Source organism: Pagrus major, chromosome 9 (assembly GCF_040436345.1).
Source record: "Pagrus major chromosome 9, Pma_NU_1.0".
Lineage (NCBI taxonomy): Eukaryota > Metazoa > Chordata > Actinopteri > Spariformes > Sparidae > Pagrus > Pagrus major.
In genome coordinates this window covers 13,829,778-13,849,791 of record NC_133223.1, presented here as the reverse complement: position 1 = coordinate 13,849,791, position 20,014 = coordinate 13,829,778, and the positions used below count along the sequence as shown (strand labels likewise).

At 38.9% G+C, this 20,014-nt stretch overlaps 1 protein-coding gene across 1 annotated transcript in view; it reads left to right on the top strand.

Moving 5' to 3' along the window:
* Nucleotides 1–20,014, top strand: part of st6gal2a (ST6 beta-galactosamide alpha-2,6-sialyltranferase 2a) — a 60,974-nt gene that overhangs the window by 28,290 nt on the left and 12,670 nt on the right. The window contains exons 4-6 of the mRNA XM_073474189.1: nucleotides 10,305–10,402; nucleotides 13,728–13,829; nucleotides 18,500–18,674. Of these exons, the coding sequence (XP_073330290.1) occupies nucleotides 10,305–10,402; nucleotides 13,728–13,829; nucleotides 18,500–18,674 (375 nt within the window). The remainder of the gene's footprint in view (nucleotides 1–10,304; nucleotides 10,403–13,727; nucleotides 13,830–18,499; nucleotides 18,675–20,014) is intronic.

Sequence of the window (20,014 nt, the reverse complement as noted above, 5' to 3'; positions counted from 1 at the left end):
GTAATATTGCAGTTTGTTTGCTTGGCTGAGTAAAGTTGGCGCATCAATCAAAGCAAAATGGAACTAAATTTCAATAGAGACCTGGCTAGTTCATATGACGTACATGGTACAGTACCATGGCCCTTGCGACTAAACACTACTTAAGCTTTCACTCCTCAAGAGAGATGAAAAATTGTGGCAGATCTTGTGTGGAGCGATGATCCTGAAATGTATACATTAAACAAACATCATGTCTTCTAATGTTAAAGTTTGACAGATATTGTGATTACAATATGGGTCACAATTTTAGTGGGAGTGGTAATTTTGGCATTTTGTTATCACTGAAAAAAAAAAAAAAAAAAATGGTGATGTTATTTTTGCTGGTGTCTATACCGAACAAGCATGTTCCCTTATACCTGGAGAACATGATTTTTATGTGGGTATCTCTTTAGCACTACAGTTCTTCTGTTATATTGGTTTCTTGTGACACATTTTTAAAAAAATTGGAGCTTCTGCAATGTGGATGTTGCACTTATATTGTGATTTCAATACTTGCATTCATTTTTCAGCCCTATGCCCCCCAACAGGAGAATTATTGCCTTGATCAGTTCAACTCGTGATATTCACTTAATAGTTGTGGTTGGACATGTGCATTAAAGGGACACTTCACTAGAAATAACAATTCAGTCGTTATCTACTCCCCCCGCCCAGCATTCCCCTTAACAACTGAACTCTCTGAAGTCCTGAGATCCTTAATTGGTTTGAAAAGATGTTATTATCTCCGCCAAGTTGGTTCATTTGTCGGTTGGTTGGTTGGTTTGTTTGTCAGCAGGATAGCACAAAACCTACAGAATGGATTTCCACAAAACTTTTTCATAGTTTAACGTTGCGAGTTAGGGTGTCTTTCCACATTTCTGTTACTTTGTCTCTCAACTCAACTTTAATCATATAGCACTTTACACACAACACAGTTGATCCTAAGTGCTTTACAGCATACAGAGGGGAAGAAAATCAAACAAAAAGACAAAAAAAAGAGAAAAAGGAAATAAGAGTGATGATACAGTAATAGTAATAATTTAAAAATAATGACCGCAGTAATAAAACAATGACAGAAATATGCTTAATAAATTGCCATCATATTGTGATAGACCCAACAGCAGTAACAATAACAGGATGATAATAGTAGTGAAGGCACACAGAATTTCACAGCTAAAGGCTAATGAGTAAAAAGTGTGTTTTAAGACGACTCTTGAAAAGGTCAGTGGTGAGGGAGAATCTGATGGTGGGAGGAAGAGAACTCCAGAGCTGCTTTATGAGGAAATAACTGGAGCATAGCATGAATCTTTATGGAAAAATATCCAACATATTTAGACGGTGGGTGTCTATGAGTGAGTACGATTTGATGTGGATAAAGGGGGACTGTATGCGCTCTGCTGAGTGCCAGTCTGGTTTGGTGTCTGTGCTGGTGACCGTTAACACAAACTCAACACTCTGCAATCTGTTTCAAATTTAAACGCTCTCACTGCTCTCACCTTTCACTAATGAACACGTTTACAGCAAAGCTTCTGCAAGAAGTGTTGAGTTTCAGTAGGAGCAGCTTAACATAATTAAAAGCTAGACAGAGCAGAGCTGCAGTGTAGTCGAGCTGGACCTGAATGGTGCAGGTCTAACAAGATTACTAAGATCCATGTTAAGACATTTACTGTTGCTTGCCAACAATTCTAAGTGAACATAAGTGAATCAGGTGGCAGTTTACCATACTAGTGGCTAACCTACACATATATGTCAAACATTTTAGCTTGATCTGCGCTGTGGCCTACTAAGATGTTCAATTTTAAAGGTAAACAAAATCGGTAATTTTGTATGCAGTGATTCGTTCCGATCTTTGCGTGGCGTTTGCTGATTGACTTGTCAAGCCGACTGTGAGCAGGGTTGAGCGTGTGCCGAGTAGACTACATATCTTTGTGTTTGAATGTGTGTGTGCATTTGGTTTAGAGACTTTGGCAGCTCTTTGGTTAGTGGGGAGAGTGTGAAGTCAGTGACAGATGGCTCAGTCGAAAAAAAAATGGAACCCCCTCTGGTAACCAATCAGGCTTCCTCACATCACGTATAGCTTCCTTGCATTTTCTTGTGCGTTCAGCTGCTCAGAGCAATCAAAAGCTTTGATATGAGGTGCTGTGGCTTTACGCATTATATTAAATATGTCTACATGCATTCTATAGACGCTAGCGGTCACAGAAATGGAGAGCAGACAAACAGGAAATTTAGATGCATGAAGGTGATTTTAAATCTACATCTGCACTTGACCTTGTGGTCACAGTAGAATAAGCTTATGGTGCTGTGTCGGTGTAAACATCAGCGCTGCAGAGTCTTTCAACACTGATGCCTCCACTCGCTCCTCTGTTTCAAAATAAATCAGAACATTATAAGGTCAGATTTATTTATAAAGCTGGAGGTGTGAACAGGTTTGCTGCAAAGTTTAAAAAATACGGACTCAAAATGTGTTCACATTCAGTGGGTGTATATTGGACATTAAAGAGAGACCTATTGTGTTTTTTTTTTTGTTTTTTCCCCTCTCCTTCAGTGTGTTATATAGGTTCATGTGCATGTAAAAAGTCTTGAAAGTTAAAATGGTCCACACCAACAGAAGCTCCTCTCTCCCACAGAAAGTACTGTTCCTTAAACACCTCTTCAGTAGTCTCGCCTTTAAAGGTGCTCTTTGTAGTATTTGGGAAGAAATTTTAACCATAAGATATTGATAGGTGAGAGCATCTTGATATTGTTTATGTCTAAACAAACTAAATAAACACACTTTGTTTTCATGACTGAATAAACTGAAGAAACAAACTGACCTTAACGGACAACACAATTTAATACTGTTTTACTTTGTTTATATGTGGCGGACCCTGCCACCTTTCTAGCTTCAAACAGTGTTCTGGGGACCTTATTGTCCTCTGAGAACAGCTTGTTTATTCAGTTATGGGAAAAAAAAAAAAATCTGTGTTTGTATTATGACATCATAAATTTGTAAATACTACAATTCTGAGTTTGAATTTCTTCACCAAAACTATGTACTGCCCCTTTTATTCTGTGACTTTCTGACATCACACTACATCAGAGTCACACATTTCCTTGATTACTGCCCAGAGGCTAGTTGGGCACCTAAGAATTGATTTAGCACAGCTGCTCTGTTGTTGTTAGTGGTGCTGGCTCAGGCGTGTGTGAGCTGACCAATCGCAGGAGACTGGTTATTCAGGAGAAGGGGCCGTAAAGAAACAGGAGCTAAAAGAGTGTTTCAGACAGAGGGGGAATAAAGACAATATGAGAAAACTGTTGTGTTAAACCTATTCTAGTAGTCACCCGAAATAAACTTATGAACCTGAAAATGAGCATAATGTCTCCTTTAAGCGGTGTTTGGTATTTCAGGTTACTGTTTTAGTACTGGAGTATGAAGGACATTTGACTGACGGACTATTCCTCATTTTAAGAAGCAAAGAAAAGAGAGAAGCTGGCTTCAGTTTTGGGCACCAGGCCCCGGACTTAAAACCCTGCAGGTGCTTCTAAATCTCTGTTGATGTATCATCATCCTGCCATGTTTGTTTCTGGTTTCTGGCCAATAATGTGACCCAAATGCACACGCTCAAAAACAAAGGAGGTGTTTCTTCAGCAACAAATCATTGCTTTCCCTGTTTTGAACGCACCTACTTTGTAAAAAGAAATCCCTCAAAAAAGCCTCAAATCTGCCACTAGACAGAGAACGTAGGAACATTGTCATTGAACAATAAAAAATTGAAATTCACGACCATTTCTTCTCTGCATACATCTTTATGTCAGACAGCGGCGGGCTATTGGTTCAGTGTGTCATCATCACGGTAATCAGTTCTTTAAAAAGAGGTTTTGCTTGACAGGGGACTTAGTGATGTGACGAATGAGATGAAGGTTACAGAGCCGATTAATTATGGAGCAGCCTTACAGTGTTGGGGAAAGCTCGACTTTGTTACATTAATACTCAGGCTAAGCTTCAACAGGAAATCAAACAGCATTGATCCCGCTCTGTCTCACTTCTTCTCACCCTGCTGTCCTTCCATAAGGCTGCACTGCATCAAAATCTACATTATACAGCTGTGAATTGACAAATTCCCCAAAGATGGATGTGAAAATCATTCTCCTTTTTTGTGCCACTCGCAGGCCGGCTGACATTTAGATGATGTGGTTTCTCTGTGGATGCAGCACCAAGCTCATCCTGTGAGAGCTTTTCAAACTGAGGTTTTAGTGTTGTGTGTGGCTGCCATCATGTGGTGCACTGGACAAACTGCATCCCAAGTACAGCGTTAGAGCATTATTCAATTAAATGATCTGTTCTGAAAATGAGTCCATGGTCATTTGAGGTAATAGTTTGTGGTGCTGTGAAGGTTAAATATCCTGTGAGGGATCCTCCAGTCTGCTGCCTGAAGCCTCTGCCTACTGTCCCTCTTTCTTTGTGTTTTTTCTCTTTAAATTTCCATTCTTCATATCCATTTCAAATCTGATGTTTTGACCTCCCATAGTGCACATAATTCACTGGGATTGTGTAGTTTTTCTACACAATAATGATAAAGGCATCGGAGGTATTTAATCAACTCTCTGACGTTAAATCTTCGAGAGGCATTAAGCTGTTGCAGTGGGCGTCCACAGTGTCGGCTGTCATGCCACTCTGCCGTTAATCTTCATATTCTAAATGTGTGAAGATTGAAAACACCAAATTAGCAATGTGACATGAAATCATTAAAGCGTTGTTGTCAAAACAGTGAGAAGTAAATAGCCACTTTCCTAGATCTGAGTAATGATCTTATCTTTGTAGAGCTGACAGCTAAAATGTGGAAAATTGAGCTAAATTGTAGCTGCGTCTACTGATTGTCATTATCAATTGTGCTGTTTCAATTTAGCCTCATTGTACAAAGTACAAAATGTCAGAAATTAGTCCAATCAGTCTCCATAGAGCCGAGGTGACACCATGACAATTTTCTATTTTGTCCAATTAACAGTCCATGACTCAAAAAAATTCAATTTACAGTGACAGGAAAGTCTCAAATTGCTAGATTTAAGTGGCTGAAACCAGCAAATATAACCAGGAAATTTTTTTTTTCTTAAAAACTTAATTGAATGATCACCCAGGAATTGATCATCACAGTTGTTTTCAGTTTTCTTTTATTGAATTGAATGATCGATCAGTTGACTAAGCTCGCAGTTGTGTTAGTTGTACAGGTGTTCTAACTATGATGGCTACTGTTGCTCTCTGTTAGTGGAGCAGAGAGCGGTGATTTTTTTAAAGATATGAGTGTGTTTATCTGGTTTCTGTAGGGAGAGGGCTAAGAGAGTGGGTGCTTGAGAAGCAGGGATGCTCCCAATCAGGGTCAACCACATGAAGGTCAAATTTAAATTATGATAATCCAGAGTTTCAGAGGCTTGAGTGGATGTTTTTCAGTGCTGGGAGGATGTAGAATTGGCAAGAGAAAATAAGACTTTGAAACAAAAGGTGTCATTTCAAACTGTGTTATAAATAACTCCTTTTCCCCTTGAAAAGACATTTTCTTCACTCTGTTCCTCACATGAAAAAAAAAACTTTTAGAACATAGAAAGTGGATCACCAGGAAAAGAAATTCTCATTTGTCCCTCAGGGTTTCTGCAGAAAACACATTCATGAAGACAAAACCCAATTAAACTAAGCAAACATCTCCACCATTACGACAACACAACCTTCATCCTCTCTCCCGCCCACCTCCCTCACCGACTGCATCTCTGAAATAAAAACCTGGTTCACCCAAAACTTCCTTAAACTAAACAGCAACAAAACAGAGGTTCTCCTCATTGGCACTAAATCCACTCTATCCAAAACCGACAGCTTTTCACTCACTATTGACAGTTCCTCCGTTTCACCCTCCCCCCAGGTTAAGAGTCTGGGTGTCATCCTTGACAGTACACTATCCTTTCAATCCCATATCAATAACATTACCCGGTCTGCCTACTTCCACCTACGAAACATCAACCGCCTCCGCCCCTCCCTCACCCCCCACACTGCCGCCATCCTTGTCCACAGCCTTGTCACCTCCCGCCTGGACTACTGCAACTCTCTCCTCTTTGGCCTCCCTCACAAATCACTCCATAAACTTCAACTGGTCCAGAATTCAGCTGCCCGCATCATAACAAGAACCCCCTCTATCCACCACATCACCCCTGTCCTTCAGCAGCTCCACTGGCTCCCGGTTCATTTCCGTATCCAATACAAAGTCCTCCTGGTAACATTCAAGGCCATTCACAACCTCGCCCCCCCATATCTGTCAGACCTCCTCCATGTCCCCACTCCCTCCCGCTCCCTCAGATCCTCCTCCTCCATACACCTGTCTGTCCCCTCCGCCCGTCTCACCACCATGGGGAGCAGAGCATTCAGCCGCTCTGCCCCCCGCCTCTGGAACTCACTTCCACCCCAACTCAGAAACATTGATTCACTCCCCAACTTCAAATCACAACTCAAAACACACCTGTTTAAAACTGCCTATTCCCTCTGATGCCACTTGCCCTGTCCCATCCCTTGAATCTATTGGAATTGTTCTTATTTTGTGTGTTTTTTTATTTATTTTTTCATTTATTGATATTGATGTTTATTCTAGATGTATTCTTTTATCTCCTTTGTGTACGGTGTCCTTGAGTGTCCAGAAAGGCGCCTTCCAAATAAAATTTATTATTATTATTATTATTAACACATCTGCAGCGTTGAGGAAAAACACCTGGACACGGCTGGGACAACATTGAGTAAACACTGAGCGTTGTCGATCTCAAACTGTAGAATTGACAGTGTGAGAACAGGAGTGTAACGTGTCACACGTGGACAAACTGGATCAAGAGAGAAGCAGAGGGTTCAACTTTAATCTGGTGGACAGTGATAAATGTGCCTGTTACTGAAGCATTAATCAGACTCTCTCTGACAGATTATAAATAATGGTGTTGTAATACTGTAGTTTAATCGCTGTATGTGTCACCAGCTTTGCTTTATGGCCGTTCTCCCGCTGAGAAAATGCTCAGTGTAACCAGTGGACGTGATTTATTTGGATGAGAAGGCCAAAGGTTTACTTTCAGCTAGTAACAGCTCTGTTTTTAAATATGCCGATCTCTTAAAGAAACCCCCCTTCCTTCCCTCATGGATACTGAAACACAGGAGAAGCACACTCTTGACTTGGGATGAGCTGAATTTTGATTGAACACATTCTACATAAGCTGTGTTTGTGCTGTCACGTAGAAGAAAGCAGAGTTAAATCAAGCGTCACAGAGATTTCACTGCGCTTCGATCATGTTAGATTGTACAGATTTTCTTAATGGACGTCTGTAAATTGCAGAAACATACTAAACATCAACTATACTAGATATGCTGCAGCGCTGATGTGCTGTTGTAATGCTTTTTTCTGGAAAAATCAGTGTTTTACTGATGAGAAATATGAAGAAGATAATTGAGGCTGGATATTGATCCTGGTCAGGCTGAGGTTAAACCAACCAGCATGTGTGGTGGGAAACAGTGGAACTCAATAGGTTGTTACAAGTGATTTTAAAGATATGGCTGAGTGTGTTTATCTGGTTTCTGTAGAGAGAGAGCTCAGAGTGGGTGCTTGAGAAGCAGGGATGCTCCCAATCAGGGTCAACCACATGAAGGTCAAATTTAAATTATGATAATCCAGAGTTTCAGAGGCTTGAGTGGATGTTTTTCAGTGCGGGGGGGGGGGGGGGGGGGGGGGGGGGTGTAGAATTGGCAAGAGAAAATAAGACTTTGAAACAAAAAGTGTCATTTCAAACTGTGTAGTAAATAAAAGCATTGAGAGGTTTCCAACTCCTGCACATGAGAATTACATGAGATACATCTTGACCACTTCTCAACCTTGGAGTCATGTAAAAATGTGTGCTGTTGTGAAATTAAATGAGATAATTGGTATTTTTTCATATTTTACTATATTTACAAAAACACTGCAGCCTATAAAGGGGGTCACGAGTACAACATCGATTCGGTTTAAGGTGTTTTCAGTCAGATTGAAAATCCCTGGTTTCGGGAAAGAAACATCCATAGAAATGATTTGTTATGAGCACAGTGTGACCGGTTGCAACTGGTACCCTCTGGCATGTTACATCATTGATGTCAATCAAGCAAAGTATGAGTGGGTTTCCACCATGAGAGTCCTTTCTTTCAGCATTTATGAGCAACTGTGCCCTGTGTTATTTCCTTAAAGGTATAATATGTAACATTTCTGTATTAACATGTCTAAATGTGACAGACCTTTGTTTTATCTTTTGTTGAGTTGTATACTTACATTATCCTAAATGTTGAAACCAGAGAAATGTTCATTTATTTCATTTACAGAGTGAGGAAGGAAGTCAGTGACGGGACTAAATGTGATGTGAACAAAAGATGTTAAAGACAACAACTTCCATGATCCCATGCTGCTTTCTACTTTTTTTTTTTTTTTTTTTACATTCATTAAAATGTAATTGTATTCTATAAAAGTATTAGCAGTACAATATCACCAACTATTCTTTGATGAGAACCACAAGTACTATACTGTGTGACGAAAATGTACAATGAATTTATTAAAGGCAAAGCCTCTTTTATTTGCAATAATTCATACACATACAAAGTGATTGACATGTATTCAAAAGATCAAACAACATTGATAAAAGCAACACATTTGGCTCAGCGCTCCATGAGGCTCATAAAAAGGCAGAATTAGCAGGCTTTTTTAGCTGAAACCAGCTATAGTATATTACAATGTGTCATCATGACACCATCAAACACAATTGTAAAGTATTAATAATAAAATACATAAATTAATTTCAGATTAATTAAATAAAAAGGAAAACATGAAAAGACATAACTAATACATTTAAATTATAATTATTTTAAATATCTGGTCTATCATCGCATATACTACCTCTATTTTAGTTTTTGTATAGTTGAATTATTTTTCCTACATTTTTCTTATTTTATTTTTATTGTGTTTCAGCACTGATGTGAACATTTAGTCCTTTTCCAATTTTTTTTATTATTGAATTTTCGTATTTTAGTATTTAGTGTTTTCTTCTCTGTGTATTTTTTGAGCATCCTGTGGCACAAGAATTTCATTTGGGGTTAATAAAGTTCAATCTCATCTTCAACTTAAAACTCTAGATATAGGAAAAAATTAAATTAACAAATGTTATACGAGAAAACAAAGAAAACAAAAAGTAAATTATATACAATTTTTTTTCATCTTTATTCCGATCACTTCTGCTGGATGTAGATAAAGAACACGGTCCGTGCTTTAAGAAAATCTGTCTGTCTGGTGCAGCCCTGCAGGGAACAGACATGTCCACAGCATCCTAGTGGAGTAGGAGGTCAAACTCAATGTCAGGGCTGGTGAGCACGACTGTTTGCAGTCCTTAGTGTTGGCGTGAATGCCAATCGCTGTTGTGGCAGTGATGAAGGAGTGTGAGATCAGAAGCTGGAGGTTCATCCATTCTGGTGTCAGATCGACGCAGCGGGAGGATCTGCTGAACTGACACATCGATCCACTGACAGGCAGAGATCACAAGTTTCTCATTATTACTCCAACCATCCATCAAGCTGAGGATTTCATGTGGAAACTGTGATATTTTACTAGTGGTGGTTCTTTAGTTACAAGAGCTAACCACTAGAGAGCACTTTGGTTATGTCTGTGAGGCGGCCAGGCGTTGTTGTTGTCATTGTAATCTTAATTTATGTCACTACAGTCACCATGTTGTCACTTTGATGGTGCTGAGCCTCAGATCTGACTAGTATTCACAAAAAGATGCGTGTGTGTGTGTGTGTGCAGAAGTTTGAAGTCATTCAAATGCAAATGTGTGCATGTTTCTGAGGGCCACAGTGTGTCTTTATGTATTTATTGTTTTTCTATTTGAAGTTGCCTTCAAAATAAAAGCATGTGACAGTTCTAAAGGCCAGTGGTGACTGCACTGAGATCTTGACAAGCTCTGGCTAGTGTGAGATGTTTGATGCACAAACATTTGAGATTAATGTTGAGGTTGTTTTTTGTCTGTTATTCCCTGTTTTGCATTTATCTGAACAATTCAGGGGCTGGTTGTCAAACCTCAGTACATCACCTGATTTTGGAAAAGCTGTTCTGTTAAAAGCGATGGGACAAAACTCAGAAAATTAAAGTAAAACCAACATATTTAAACAAAGAATATAAGCTTTTTATCATATTTTCCTGTGTATTCCCATAATATAATGCATACCTCAAAGTCAGTTAATTATCCGCCCAGAGTGACCTTATCTGTGGTTCGCCTTTCAGATAGACATGATGCAGTTTTACGGTTCAACGCTGCACCGACAGAGGGATACGAGAGAGACGTTGGGAACAAAACCACCATCCGCATCATCAACTCGCAGGTGAGCGAGTCTGGCTGTGTAATGAATCATTGATAGATATAGAATCCAGAGAGCTGTGTCACCCACTGAAACACATGCAAGACATATGGAGTGGATGAAAACATAAATGGTTTATGATTTATGATTATTTTTTGACATGCAGTGAATGTTGTTTTATTGATGGCTGGTTTGCATTTCGGGATAGTTTTTGTTTGTTTCAGCCATTTTTGTGCAGAGATGATGAAGCCCATCAATAATGCATCTGTAGTTTTATTTGCACATTCTTACTTTTTATATTTATTTTAAGGGAAATTGCCGTTTTTTACAACCTGGACCTTATTTCTAGCATAAAATACGATCATTTACTCACCCAGATAACTTTGGTGTCATTTGGAGTCATTCGGACGAAATTAGATCCAGTGGAGCGCCGTGTATATCCATATAATGCGAGTGATTGGGGCACCGAAGCACAGCCTCTATATAACGCATTATCTGCCGCGAAACTAGTTCATTTCACCAATATTTTGTTATGATACGCTAGTGCTATTCCCCCTCCGGGGTTGCCTGTTATCAACATCCGGGGTCTGTAGGTTGACCTACTAACCTCTGACCTGGATGATGTCATGTCTGAGCGCCGCGCGCACCTGCGACAGCCGGCTTGTTTACCTGTAGTTTGCTCCTGCTAGTTTTTTGCAACATGGCTGAATATTTTTCCGATTCTGAGGTGGTGGACGATGACTTTGTTTATGATGGACGTCCTTACTGTTTTGAGCCAGAGTACACGGATGAGGAGCTCGTTGAAAGGAGGATGCAGAGGCAGAGAGAGGAACAGCTGGCCAAAGAACAACAAACGGCTGCACGTCCGCGAGTAGATGGTAACTGGTGGTGTTCTTGTGGACGATGTTAATCTATGACAACAGAGGAGGAATGCCTCTGTTGCTCAGAGTGGGATTTGAGGCCAGGAAATACACGTCTAGATGTCTCAATAAATGTCTGTATCATAACACTGGAGGATTTCCGTTCAATGATAAACCGGGCTGTGGTAGAGACTTTTTTTCGTGTCCCGAAAGTCAACTGGGAGACCCTGCAGGACCAAATGGGCAACTTTCGATTACTTTTCGATAACAAAATATTGGTGAAATGAACTAGTTTCGCGGCAGATAATGCGTTATATAGAGGCTGCGCTTCGGTGCCCCAATCACTCGCATTATATGGATATACACGGCGCTCCACTGGAACTAATTTCGTCCGAACGACTCCAAATGACACCAAAGTTATCTGGGTGAGTAAATGATCGTATTTTATGCTAGAAATAAGGTCCAGGTTGTAAAAAACGGCAATTCCCCTTTAACCTTTTTAATGACGAGAAGTCTCATTGAGAAGTCTTTTTTTTCCAGAGAGTCCTGGCCAACACCAGCAGCAGCAGAGTTACAGTCGCAGACATTAAACAAACATATAACAACTAAAATGAAGATGGATGAGAAATTACTAAGTCATAAAACAGAATCAGAATCAGAAATTCCTTTATTAGTCCCGCAAACAGGGAAATATGTGCATCACAGCAGCCAAAGGACAGTTCAATATAACAATAAACAGTAATAATAGTAAAAAATAAACAATATAATAAAAAGGTAAGAAGAAGAGCTAGAGCAGAAATAGAAATGGAATTGTATATACATAATATGTACAAATATAAACAGTGTGGGCAGTGAATTGTTATTAATAAATAATAAATATCAGTATGAAACGTTCATCAACATGCAAAGCATCTAGATCCAGATGTCCTTTTAATCCTTTCTGTGTAACTGGAATATGTTTTAAGATGTATACATTTCTATTTGAGGACAGTTTGAGTTTGTTATGACACATTTTCAAAAATTGTGTCTGTTGCCCCTGAAGGCCAGCGTCCCCTCTCCAAAAACAATAAATGCACTCCTGTTTTAACATCAGACAAAACTCGAAAAATGTCTCCTCTGACAGCAAAAAGCTGAACAATCCCTGTGTTGCTACATTAATGTATCTCTAATCGGTAGAGCAAGACCAATTTATCGGTCAGCTGGCTGTTTTTGGCCAAACACAGATACATCAAAATACTGCACGGTGTTCAACATCTGCCGTTTGGGAAAAAAAGGGATTATAATGCAGAAATAGAGGTTAAGATGGGCACTTTTATAATTGTTAAATTCCCAGTCAAGTTTATTGTTTCAGTATAAAATATCCGGTGTTTAATGAAGGATCATTGCATGTATATATCAGCTGATATATTGTTAGAGGAATTTCTTATTGTCTAATATGAGTTTAATAATAATAATAATAGTAATAGAAAATAGTTATAGTAATAATAGTCTATGCATGTTTCTCAACAAGGTTCCAAAGTGCTTGTACAAATAAATATATTGGCTGATGTATCATGATAGGAAATTGTTATTCCCTAATATCGGTATAATAATAATAATGACAAAAAACAATACTACTACTACTACTACTACTACTACTACTACTACTACTACTACTACTACTAATAATAATAATAATAGTAATAATAGTAATAATAGTAATAATAATAATAGTGATAATAGTGATAATAGTAATTATAATTTATAAAGCACATATCTTAACAAGGTTACAAAGTGTTTGTACAAATAAAATACTATACAGATAAATTAAAAGACAATTAAAACAACATAATGCAATATACAGACGTCCAATTAAATAAAATACAGAAAAGGCTAAATAAAAAAAAAAAAACATCTGACAGGACACCAAAGCTGATTGGACTGAAACAGTGAGAGAAAACAATTTAAACATCAATTGTCCAGAAAAAGCAGGAATTTCATGTAGACCAAGCTGCTCCCAAAATCAAGAATTGATCGGGCTCTACTAATCTAACTATCACCTGACTGCAGTTCTCCTCAGCTCTGGAAACAGCTAGCCTGACTCTGTTTAAAGTACAAAGTCTGGGTACTAAAACCTCTGAAGCTTGATATTTAAAATGTTTTTTCACTTTTGTTTAATTTTTGTACACTTATCGGCAGTTATGTAAGAAGTTATTGTCCCTGGCCAAGAAATACCTCAGTGCATGACCACCCATAAAATCACCACTTCAATTTTGTACTTTGGATTCAGATTTTGTCATCCTTGCTATCTGTTTCCTGCAGTTTTCAGTCATTATGCTAAGCGAGTTGGCTGCTGTGAATAAGTACATTTCCCAAATTGTAGAAATATTGCTTTAAGGAGATTTGGCCTTTTGTGCTGATTCAGTTTTGTAAAACACTTGCTAATAAACTGTTCTGCCTGAGTGAATGCAATATGGTTTGACCTTTACTCCGCATTTTTCCCTCTGCAGATTTTAGCCAATCCTAAACACCGATTCAACACAAGCTCAATCTACAAGAATGTGACTCTGGTGGCCTGGGACCCTGCACCTTACACTGTCAATTTACAAAAGGTATTTCTTTGGATTAAATGACTCTCTATTGCCACACCGACCCTACCATCAGTTTATTAAGCTGTCTGTAACCAGGGAATAGGAAATCATGTCGCCTCAGAAAACATCTTTTTATTGAGGCTCCTTCTTTCACTCTTTTCTTTGTGCTGCCTTACAATTATTATTCAGTGAATGCTCGTCTTCCACAATCAATAAGATCGTAGACTTTTGCAGGGGTTGAAGCGTTCAGGTTAATAGCCTAAGAAGCACGCTTTGCAATTAAATTTCATTTGCATACCGGGTGTAGCCTTCTCTCCGAATGATTTCAATTACATTGCCAATTTCTATTATGTTGAAATGATAAAAACGTCCTTGTCTCTTTTTAATGATTTTCCTTGACCGGTTTAACATTTTCGCAGGCTAATAATAGAAGCCCTTGTGTTTCTAAATGAACAGTGACTTGTTTTCAGGCTTTAACCTTTTATTGTGTGAAGCCTCGTCACCTTGTTCGCTCACCTTTCCAGATGTGTTGCACCATACAATGCTACAATGATGATCAGCTCATGCGTTACTGCTCTCATTCAGCATGTTGTTACGTATTCATGCATTTCATTAAAGATAACAAATTATACAATAAAATGGGCTTTAATGAATTTGCAATAAAACAGGGGGATTGTAATAAGAATTAATGTGAAATATTCATCTATTAATAAAACAGTTAAAATTTAAAAAAGGATTTACAAAAACAACATTAAACAGTTTTATAAGGACACCATTTAAAAATGCATACATTATTGTGTCAAATAATAATAGAATTAATAAGTCTGTTTGAGTTTGAAGTTTAAAAAGAAAAATAAATAAGTGGTTTCACAAATTGAGTTAAAATGGCAACTTTTCCCCCGAGCGTTTCCTCTTCGTCAGTCTGTCTCGTGGCCTGGTTGCTCTCATGTAATCTCATTCAGAACAGATGATGTTAATAATGATGATAATAATAGTGACAACAAAATAAAATAAAACCAGACATGGCAGATTAAATGAAAGTAAAAAGGACAAGAGCAAGTAAGACTTAAAAACAATCAAAGGAAGAAGATCAAATGCAGAAGATCAAATGCAAAGATATAAAAAGAACAGTGCAAATAAATCGGATAAAGAACAGGAAACAAACATTTCCAAAAGCTTGCACAAAAGGAAATGTTTTAAGGAGAGTTTCAAAAGCAGCTGGAGACTTATTCTTTGAGTCATTTTTATGCTTTTGGATATTATAATAGTCATTTTTCACTATTATCTGATACTTCATGAACCTAACGACTGACTTTATAAGAGGTTTTTTTGTCCTTTTACTCAACATATGGTACCTACACAGCTGATAACAATGTCAAGTGCATGTGTTTATCTTGTTTCATAAAAGAGTATTATATGTGATTTGCCATTATTATCTATTATAACTGACCTTCATTTCCATCAGTAAGTGACGCTGATTACTGGCATCATTCCATTTCAAGGATGTTTTAGTCCTGTGTGTTCATCACATTATGTGCCTTTTAATATAAAGGATCTGTATTATATCCATTTTACTATTCAGTGCACACAGTGATGAAGGAACATGGGAGAATTGCATGGGGCATGTATTTGATTTCAAACTCAGGACTGAGGATTACAACAACACATGCCTGTAACAAAAGGGGGGGCATGACAGTATCTCAAAAGGAACAAGCTTTCCTGGTGATACACAACAGAACCTCCCACCTCCTAGTGTTGATGATCCATGAACAAAAGTAACACATTTTACTGTCTCAGTATCTTTTAAAAGTGTGTGCTTCAAATACACTCTTTTTGTCTGGATTTCTTTCCTACAAGAGTCAGATCCTCAGATCAGAATCTATTGAGCATCCACAGGACATGGCAGAACAAGTCCGATTAATGGAATTTGGATGCCAGGTTGATGCCTTCAGCTATTTGTCTTGGTCTGCAACAGTGTTTGGGTGTGAGGTGCGGGTCAAAGTGGCATCCACATGAATGCCAGGACCCAAGTTTCCCAGCAGAAACATTGCATTGTAATGATGAGATCATCAATGTTATTCATTTCACAAACTTTTTCCTGAGCTAGGGAAAGAGGGTAGACTACCTCAACTGCCTGACCGAACCCTGGGGATTATTCTGCCCCAATGTCCAGGGTTAGTCTTTGGACAACAGTGACAGTCTTCCAAGAGGTCTTCTGTCTCTTCTGGTGTAAGTAGGACTTATCTGTAAGTCAGTCACATTGGCTCGTGGTGAGGACAGTGATGCCGCCTAAGCAGGTCTAGGTATGCCTGGAGCAGTGTTCATTGCTTTTGAAGTTGCTCCTGGTAGGCTTTCAGCTCCGGAACAAGGGATGTGTTACTGTTGATCGACATGTCTTTTCCAGATGAGATCATTTCTGGTTACACTGTGTACGTCACAAAACCTGTTTTTACAACAACTGTAAATCTTAAATCTTTGGTCTTTGGAGCTCTGTCTCCAGCAAACTTGGCTTTCGCTTGTCTTTCCACTTGAACTGTTGTTGAAGGAGCACAACCTCTCTTGTCTTATGAGGTCAGGAGGTGGGGTTGAGTGCAGAGTTGTCACTTCAGCACAGGTGAAGCAGGAGACATCTTTGTTTTATCATGAGGTGTGAGAAGAGATACTTGTGGAATATCTTGATAATACAGACAGTGCTTCACGCTCAATCTGTCTGTAATTGCTTTCTGCTTTGCTCAGTGCCTTTGATGTGAGTGCGATTGGCTTTTCTTCCCCTGATGGCATGATTTGTGACACATTGGGCAGCCCAAGACGATTGTGATTGGTTAAAAGAAATACAAACGAGCCAGAGAGGTTTTTCTCTGGAATACCTGCTTTTTTATTATTTGCCACAGTCTTGTTGTCATACCAGAGGACATGTTGCAAGTGTTTGATGGGGCTCCAAAACAAAAATTTTTTTTTTTAAAATCTGTCCAGAAGCCATTATGACGAGGAGCAATGATAAAAACCACTCAATCATCTATATACGTGCTTCTGTTGAAAGGCTGAGAGACAAAAGGTTGAGACAAATTCATGAGAGCACATAAGCTTACATAGTCCATTCACCAAAGACACCCTCCCCCAGCACACAGGACCATTATGCTGTAATTGTGCTATTTTTCTAATTGTTCTTTTGGTGCATTACATGAACTTATTTTGTCTTCCTCTTTGTTCAATGTGTACCATGTATATCATCCATTATTTAGACTGACGTGTAACAACAAAAACCATTTGTGAATAATGTAAATAAAACATCACCTCATCAGCTGTGAAAGAAAACAGGAATTGAATCATGTGGCGCAGCAACATGTGGTGCAGAGCCGCCGCTACGACCACACAGATCGACACAGCACGAAATGGCAGTGAGAAATGTTCTGCCAGGCTTTTTATGGTCGTCTCTGAAGAGAACTCATTAAAGTCATTAAAGTTCAACTTCTGGATGCGTTCACATTTGGTGGCCATGATGGCGTCTTGCGTCTCTCCGTAATTTGTTTTCAATCAATGGCACTTGCTGTAAGCAACATTTTCTACCTCAGCTGCTGGCAGAAAGTGATAAAATGCTCTCCAAAGACAGTGTGCATGTGCAGAAAGGCCCACTGTTAATGCATAGGGAGAAAAATACAGAAATAGATACGTAAATAAATAAATAAATACATTTTAAAGTTGAATACATTCATAAATAAAATGGAATATAAAATTTGAAATGAAATGAAAATGAAATGAATAGTTGAATTAATGCAAAGGTAAATAAATACAGAAGCCAATTAAAGCAGAAATAAATCTCTATTTAGTTGTAGATTGAATGGCATGTTAATTTATTTATTGCGCCATTTATATATTTCTTTATTTCTGATTGTGTCAGTTTCAGTCCTCCATACACCAGGAGTTAACAAGCAGTTAAATTGTTGATGTTACAAAACACCCATATAAACACATCACTGTGCTATAATTTTATTTACATTTAGCCAAGTCAATTTTATTTATACTGCCCAATATCACAAAACATAGACTTGCCTCAAAGGATTTTACGACCTGTGTAGCTTATGACACCCTTCATCCTTAGACTCCTGATTCCACTGAGGGAAAACTGAGGGGAATAAATGGAAGAAACCTCAGGAGGACACACAGAGTAGGGATCCCTCTGCCAGGACGGACAGCATGCATGAAATGTCTTGTGTACGGATTTTGTATTTTAAATGGATCACAAACATGCCGTATGAAGAATGGATACAGGAGAACATTGAGTAACTCCAGGTGTCACCAAGCGGACCCGTAGGCCTGCTTCTATATAAACAGAGGTCCTTTAAAACGTATTTCTGCACAGTCAAACATATCCTAAAGATCCCCTCCAAGACTCTGTTTTAAATCACTATTTTTGTCACTTTTTCTACAAAAAGTGGAGAGTGGAGAGACTCCGAGGCTCTCACGCACACCCTGTTGCTCCAGCCTTTGTAGCAAAAGGAGGTGAAATGGGAGGGGGGTCTGAAAATCTGGCACTTCATGACTACCATATTGATTTCTTTTTAACACGTGAAACTGTGTAGAACATGTTTATTGACCAAAGTGGAGAAGAATAACATGAATGAGAATTAGTAGAAAGTTCAGACGATGGTCTAAACTGATAATTTTGCCCCTCCCTTCATGTCTTTCGTCAGTGGTATGCCAGCCCCGACTACAACCTCTTCGGCCCGTACGTTGAGCACCGCAAGCTCCATCCTGACCAGCCCTTCTACATCATTCATCCCAGCTATGTGTGGCGCCTCTGGGATGTGATTCAGGGCAACACTCAGGAGAATATCCAGCCCAATCCTCCCTCATCTGGCTTCATAGGTGAGTACACACATGTACATGCACACATACAGCTGATATGCATGCAGTGTATGGCTGTTCTCTTGCTCTTGCGTCTGTACGCTTATCTCTGTTTTTTTGCTTGCTCCTGGAGCAGATATAGGAGCAGAGACACACACACACACCCAAACGTACACGCACGCACACACACACACACGCACACACACACACGCACACACACACACATGCTTCAACATGATGAAATTTTTATCTTCAGCATGCACAGTGACAATATCAGCATGCAGCATGGCTATGCAATGCACTCCAAAGTAGCACATCTGTGCAGGGGATGGTGGAAATGTAACCACCGTAAGCTCATCGTAGAGACTCTCCAGCATGTCAATATGATATAATGACTTCATGTCCGTCTTTCCGCTGTAATTTTCAGAAATTTCAATTTGTTTTTCCCACACACAGCAGTATCACACAAAACATCCAATTATGGCAGGAATATTTGCTTACCTCTGTGTGACGGACCGTCATTCTTATGTTTGATCCTCAGTATCTAGTGATATTTTCACTCCTGACATTGATATATCCAAAATATATTTTCATTGTCATGGAGCAATGTTGAAGCAAAAGACACAACCACCAAATACAGATCAGGTTCTGTCAAGTTTGACAATGGAGTGAAGTAAGTCTTTGTGTTCCAGATTCTGTAGCCTATGTTTCCTGTCACTTTTTTCTTAAATTGAAATATATAATTTAAATTGTATAACATATTGATCGATTTCTTATGTTCAAAACAAGCCACCCGCCATGTCTTTTGTTGTGGGGATGTATGAGGTACTTATCCCTGGTGAGTGCATTACCTGCAGTAGATGACCATCAGCTGTCCCCCTGTGTGGAGAAGCAGCGCGTAGCACCGACAGGGAAGCAGAGCATTGTACTGCTAAATGGCAACGACAGCAAGACCTATTTAAGCCTACTAAAATGGGACCCACCTAAAAAATTTAAATCTCTCTAAGTGTACGCTATATTTTGAACATTTTTTGTGCTTTACATTGCTATAAGACGGCCGCGTAATACAGCTTCGAGGCAGGCACAGCTTCGCTTGTGCGTAGGAATGCAGACGTATGGTTGAGAGAATGTAGTCCCAAAGGAAATGGCTGTTTCAAAACATAGCGTACACTTAAACAGATACATAATTTTTTTAGTTGTGCCTTCTTCTCAAGATTTGTTATAGTTCACTAAACCCTTGTATAAATCAGTCAATGATTAGATGGCTTGTATGAAAGGCAGCAAGGTTTTAAATTGAAAACCAAAAAAATTAAATGAAATGGTAAGGCTTCACTGCCTGCATGAATACTGATGAAACTAAA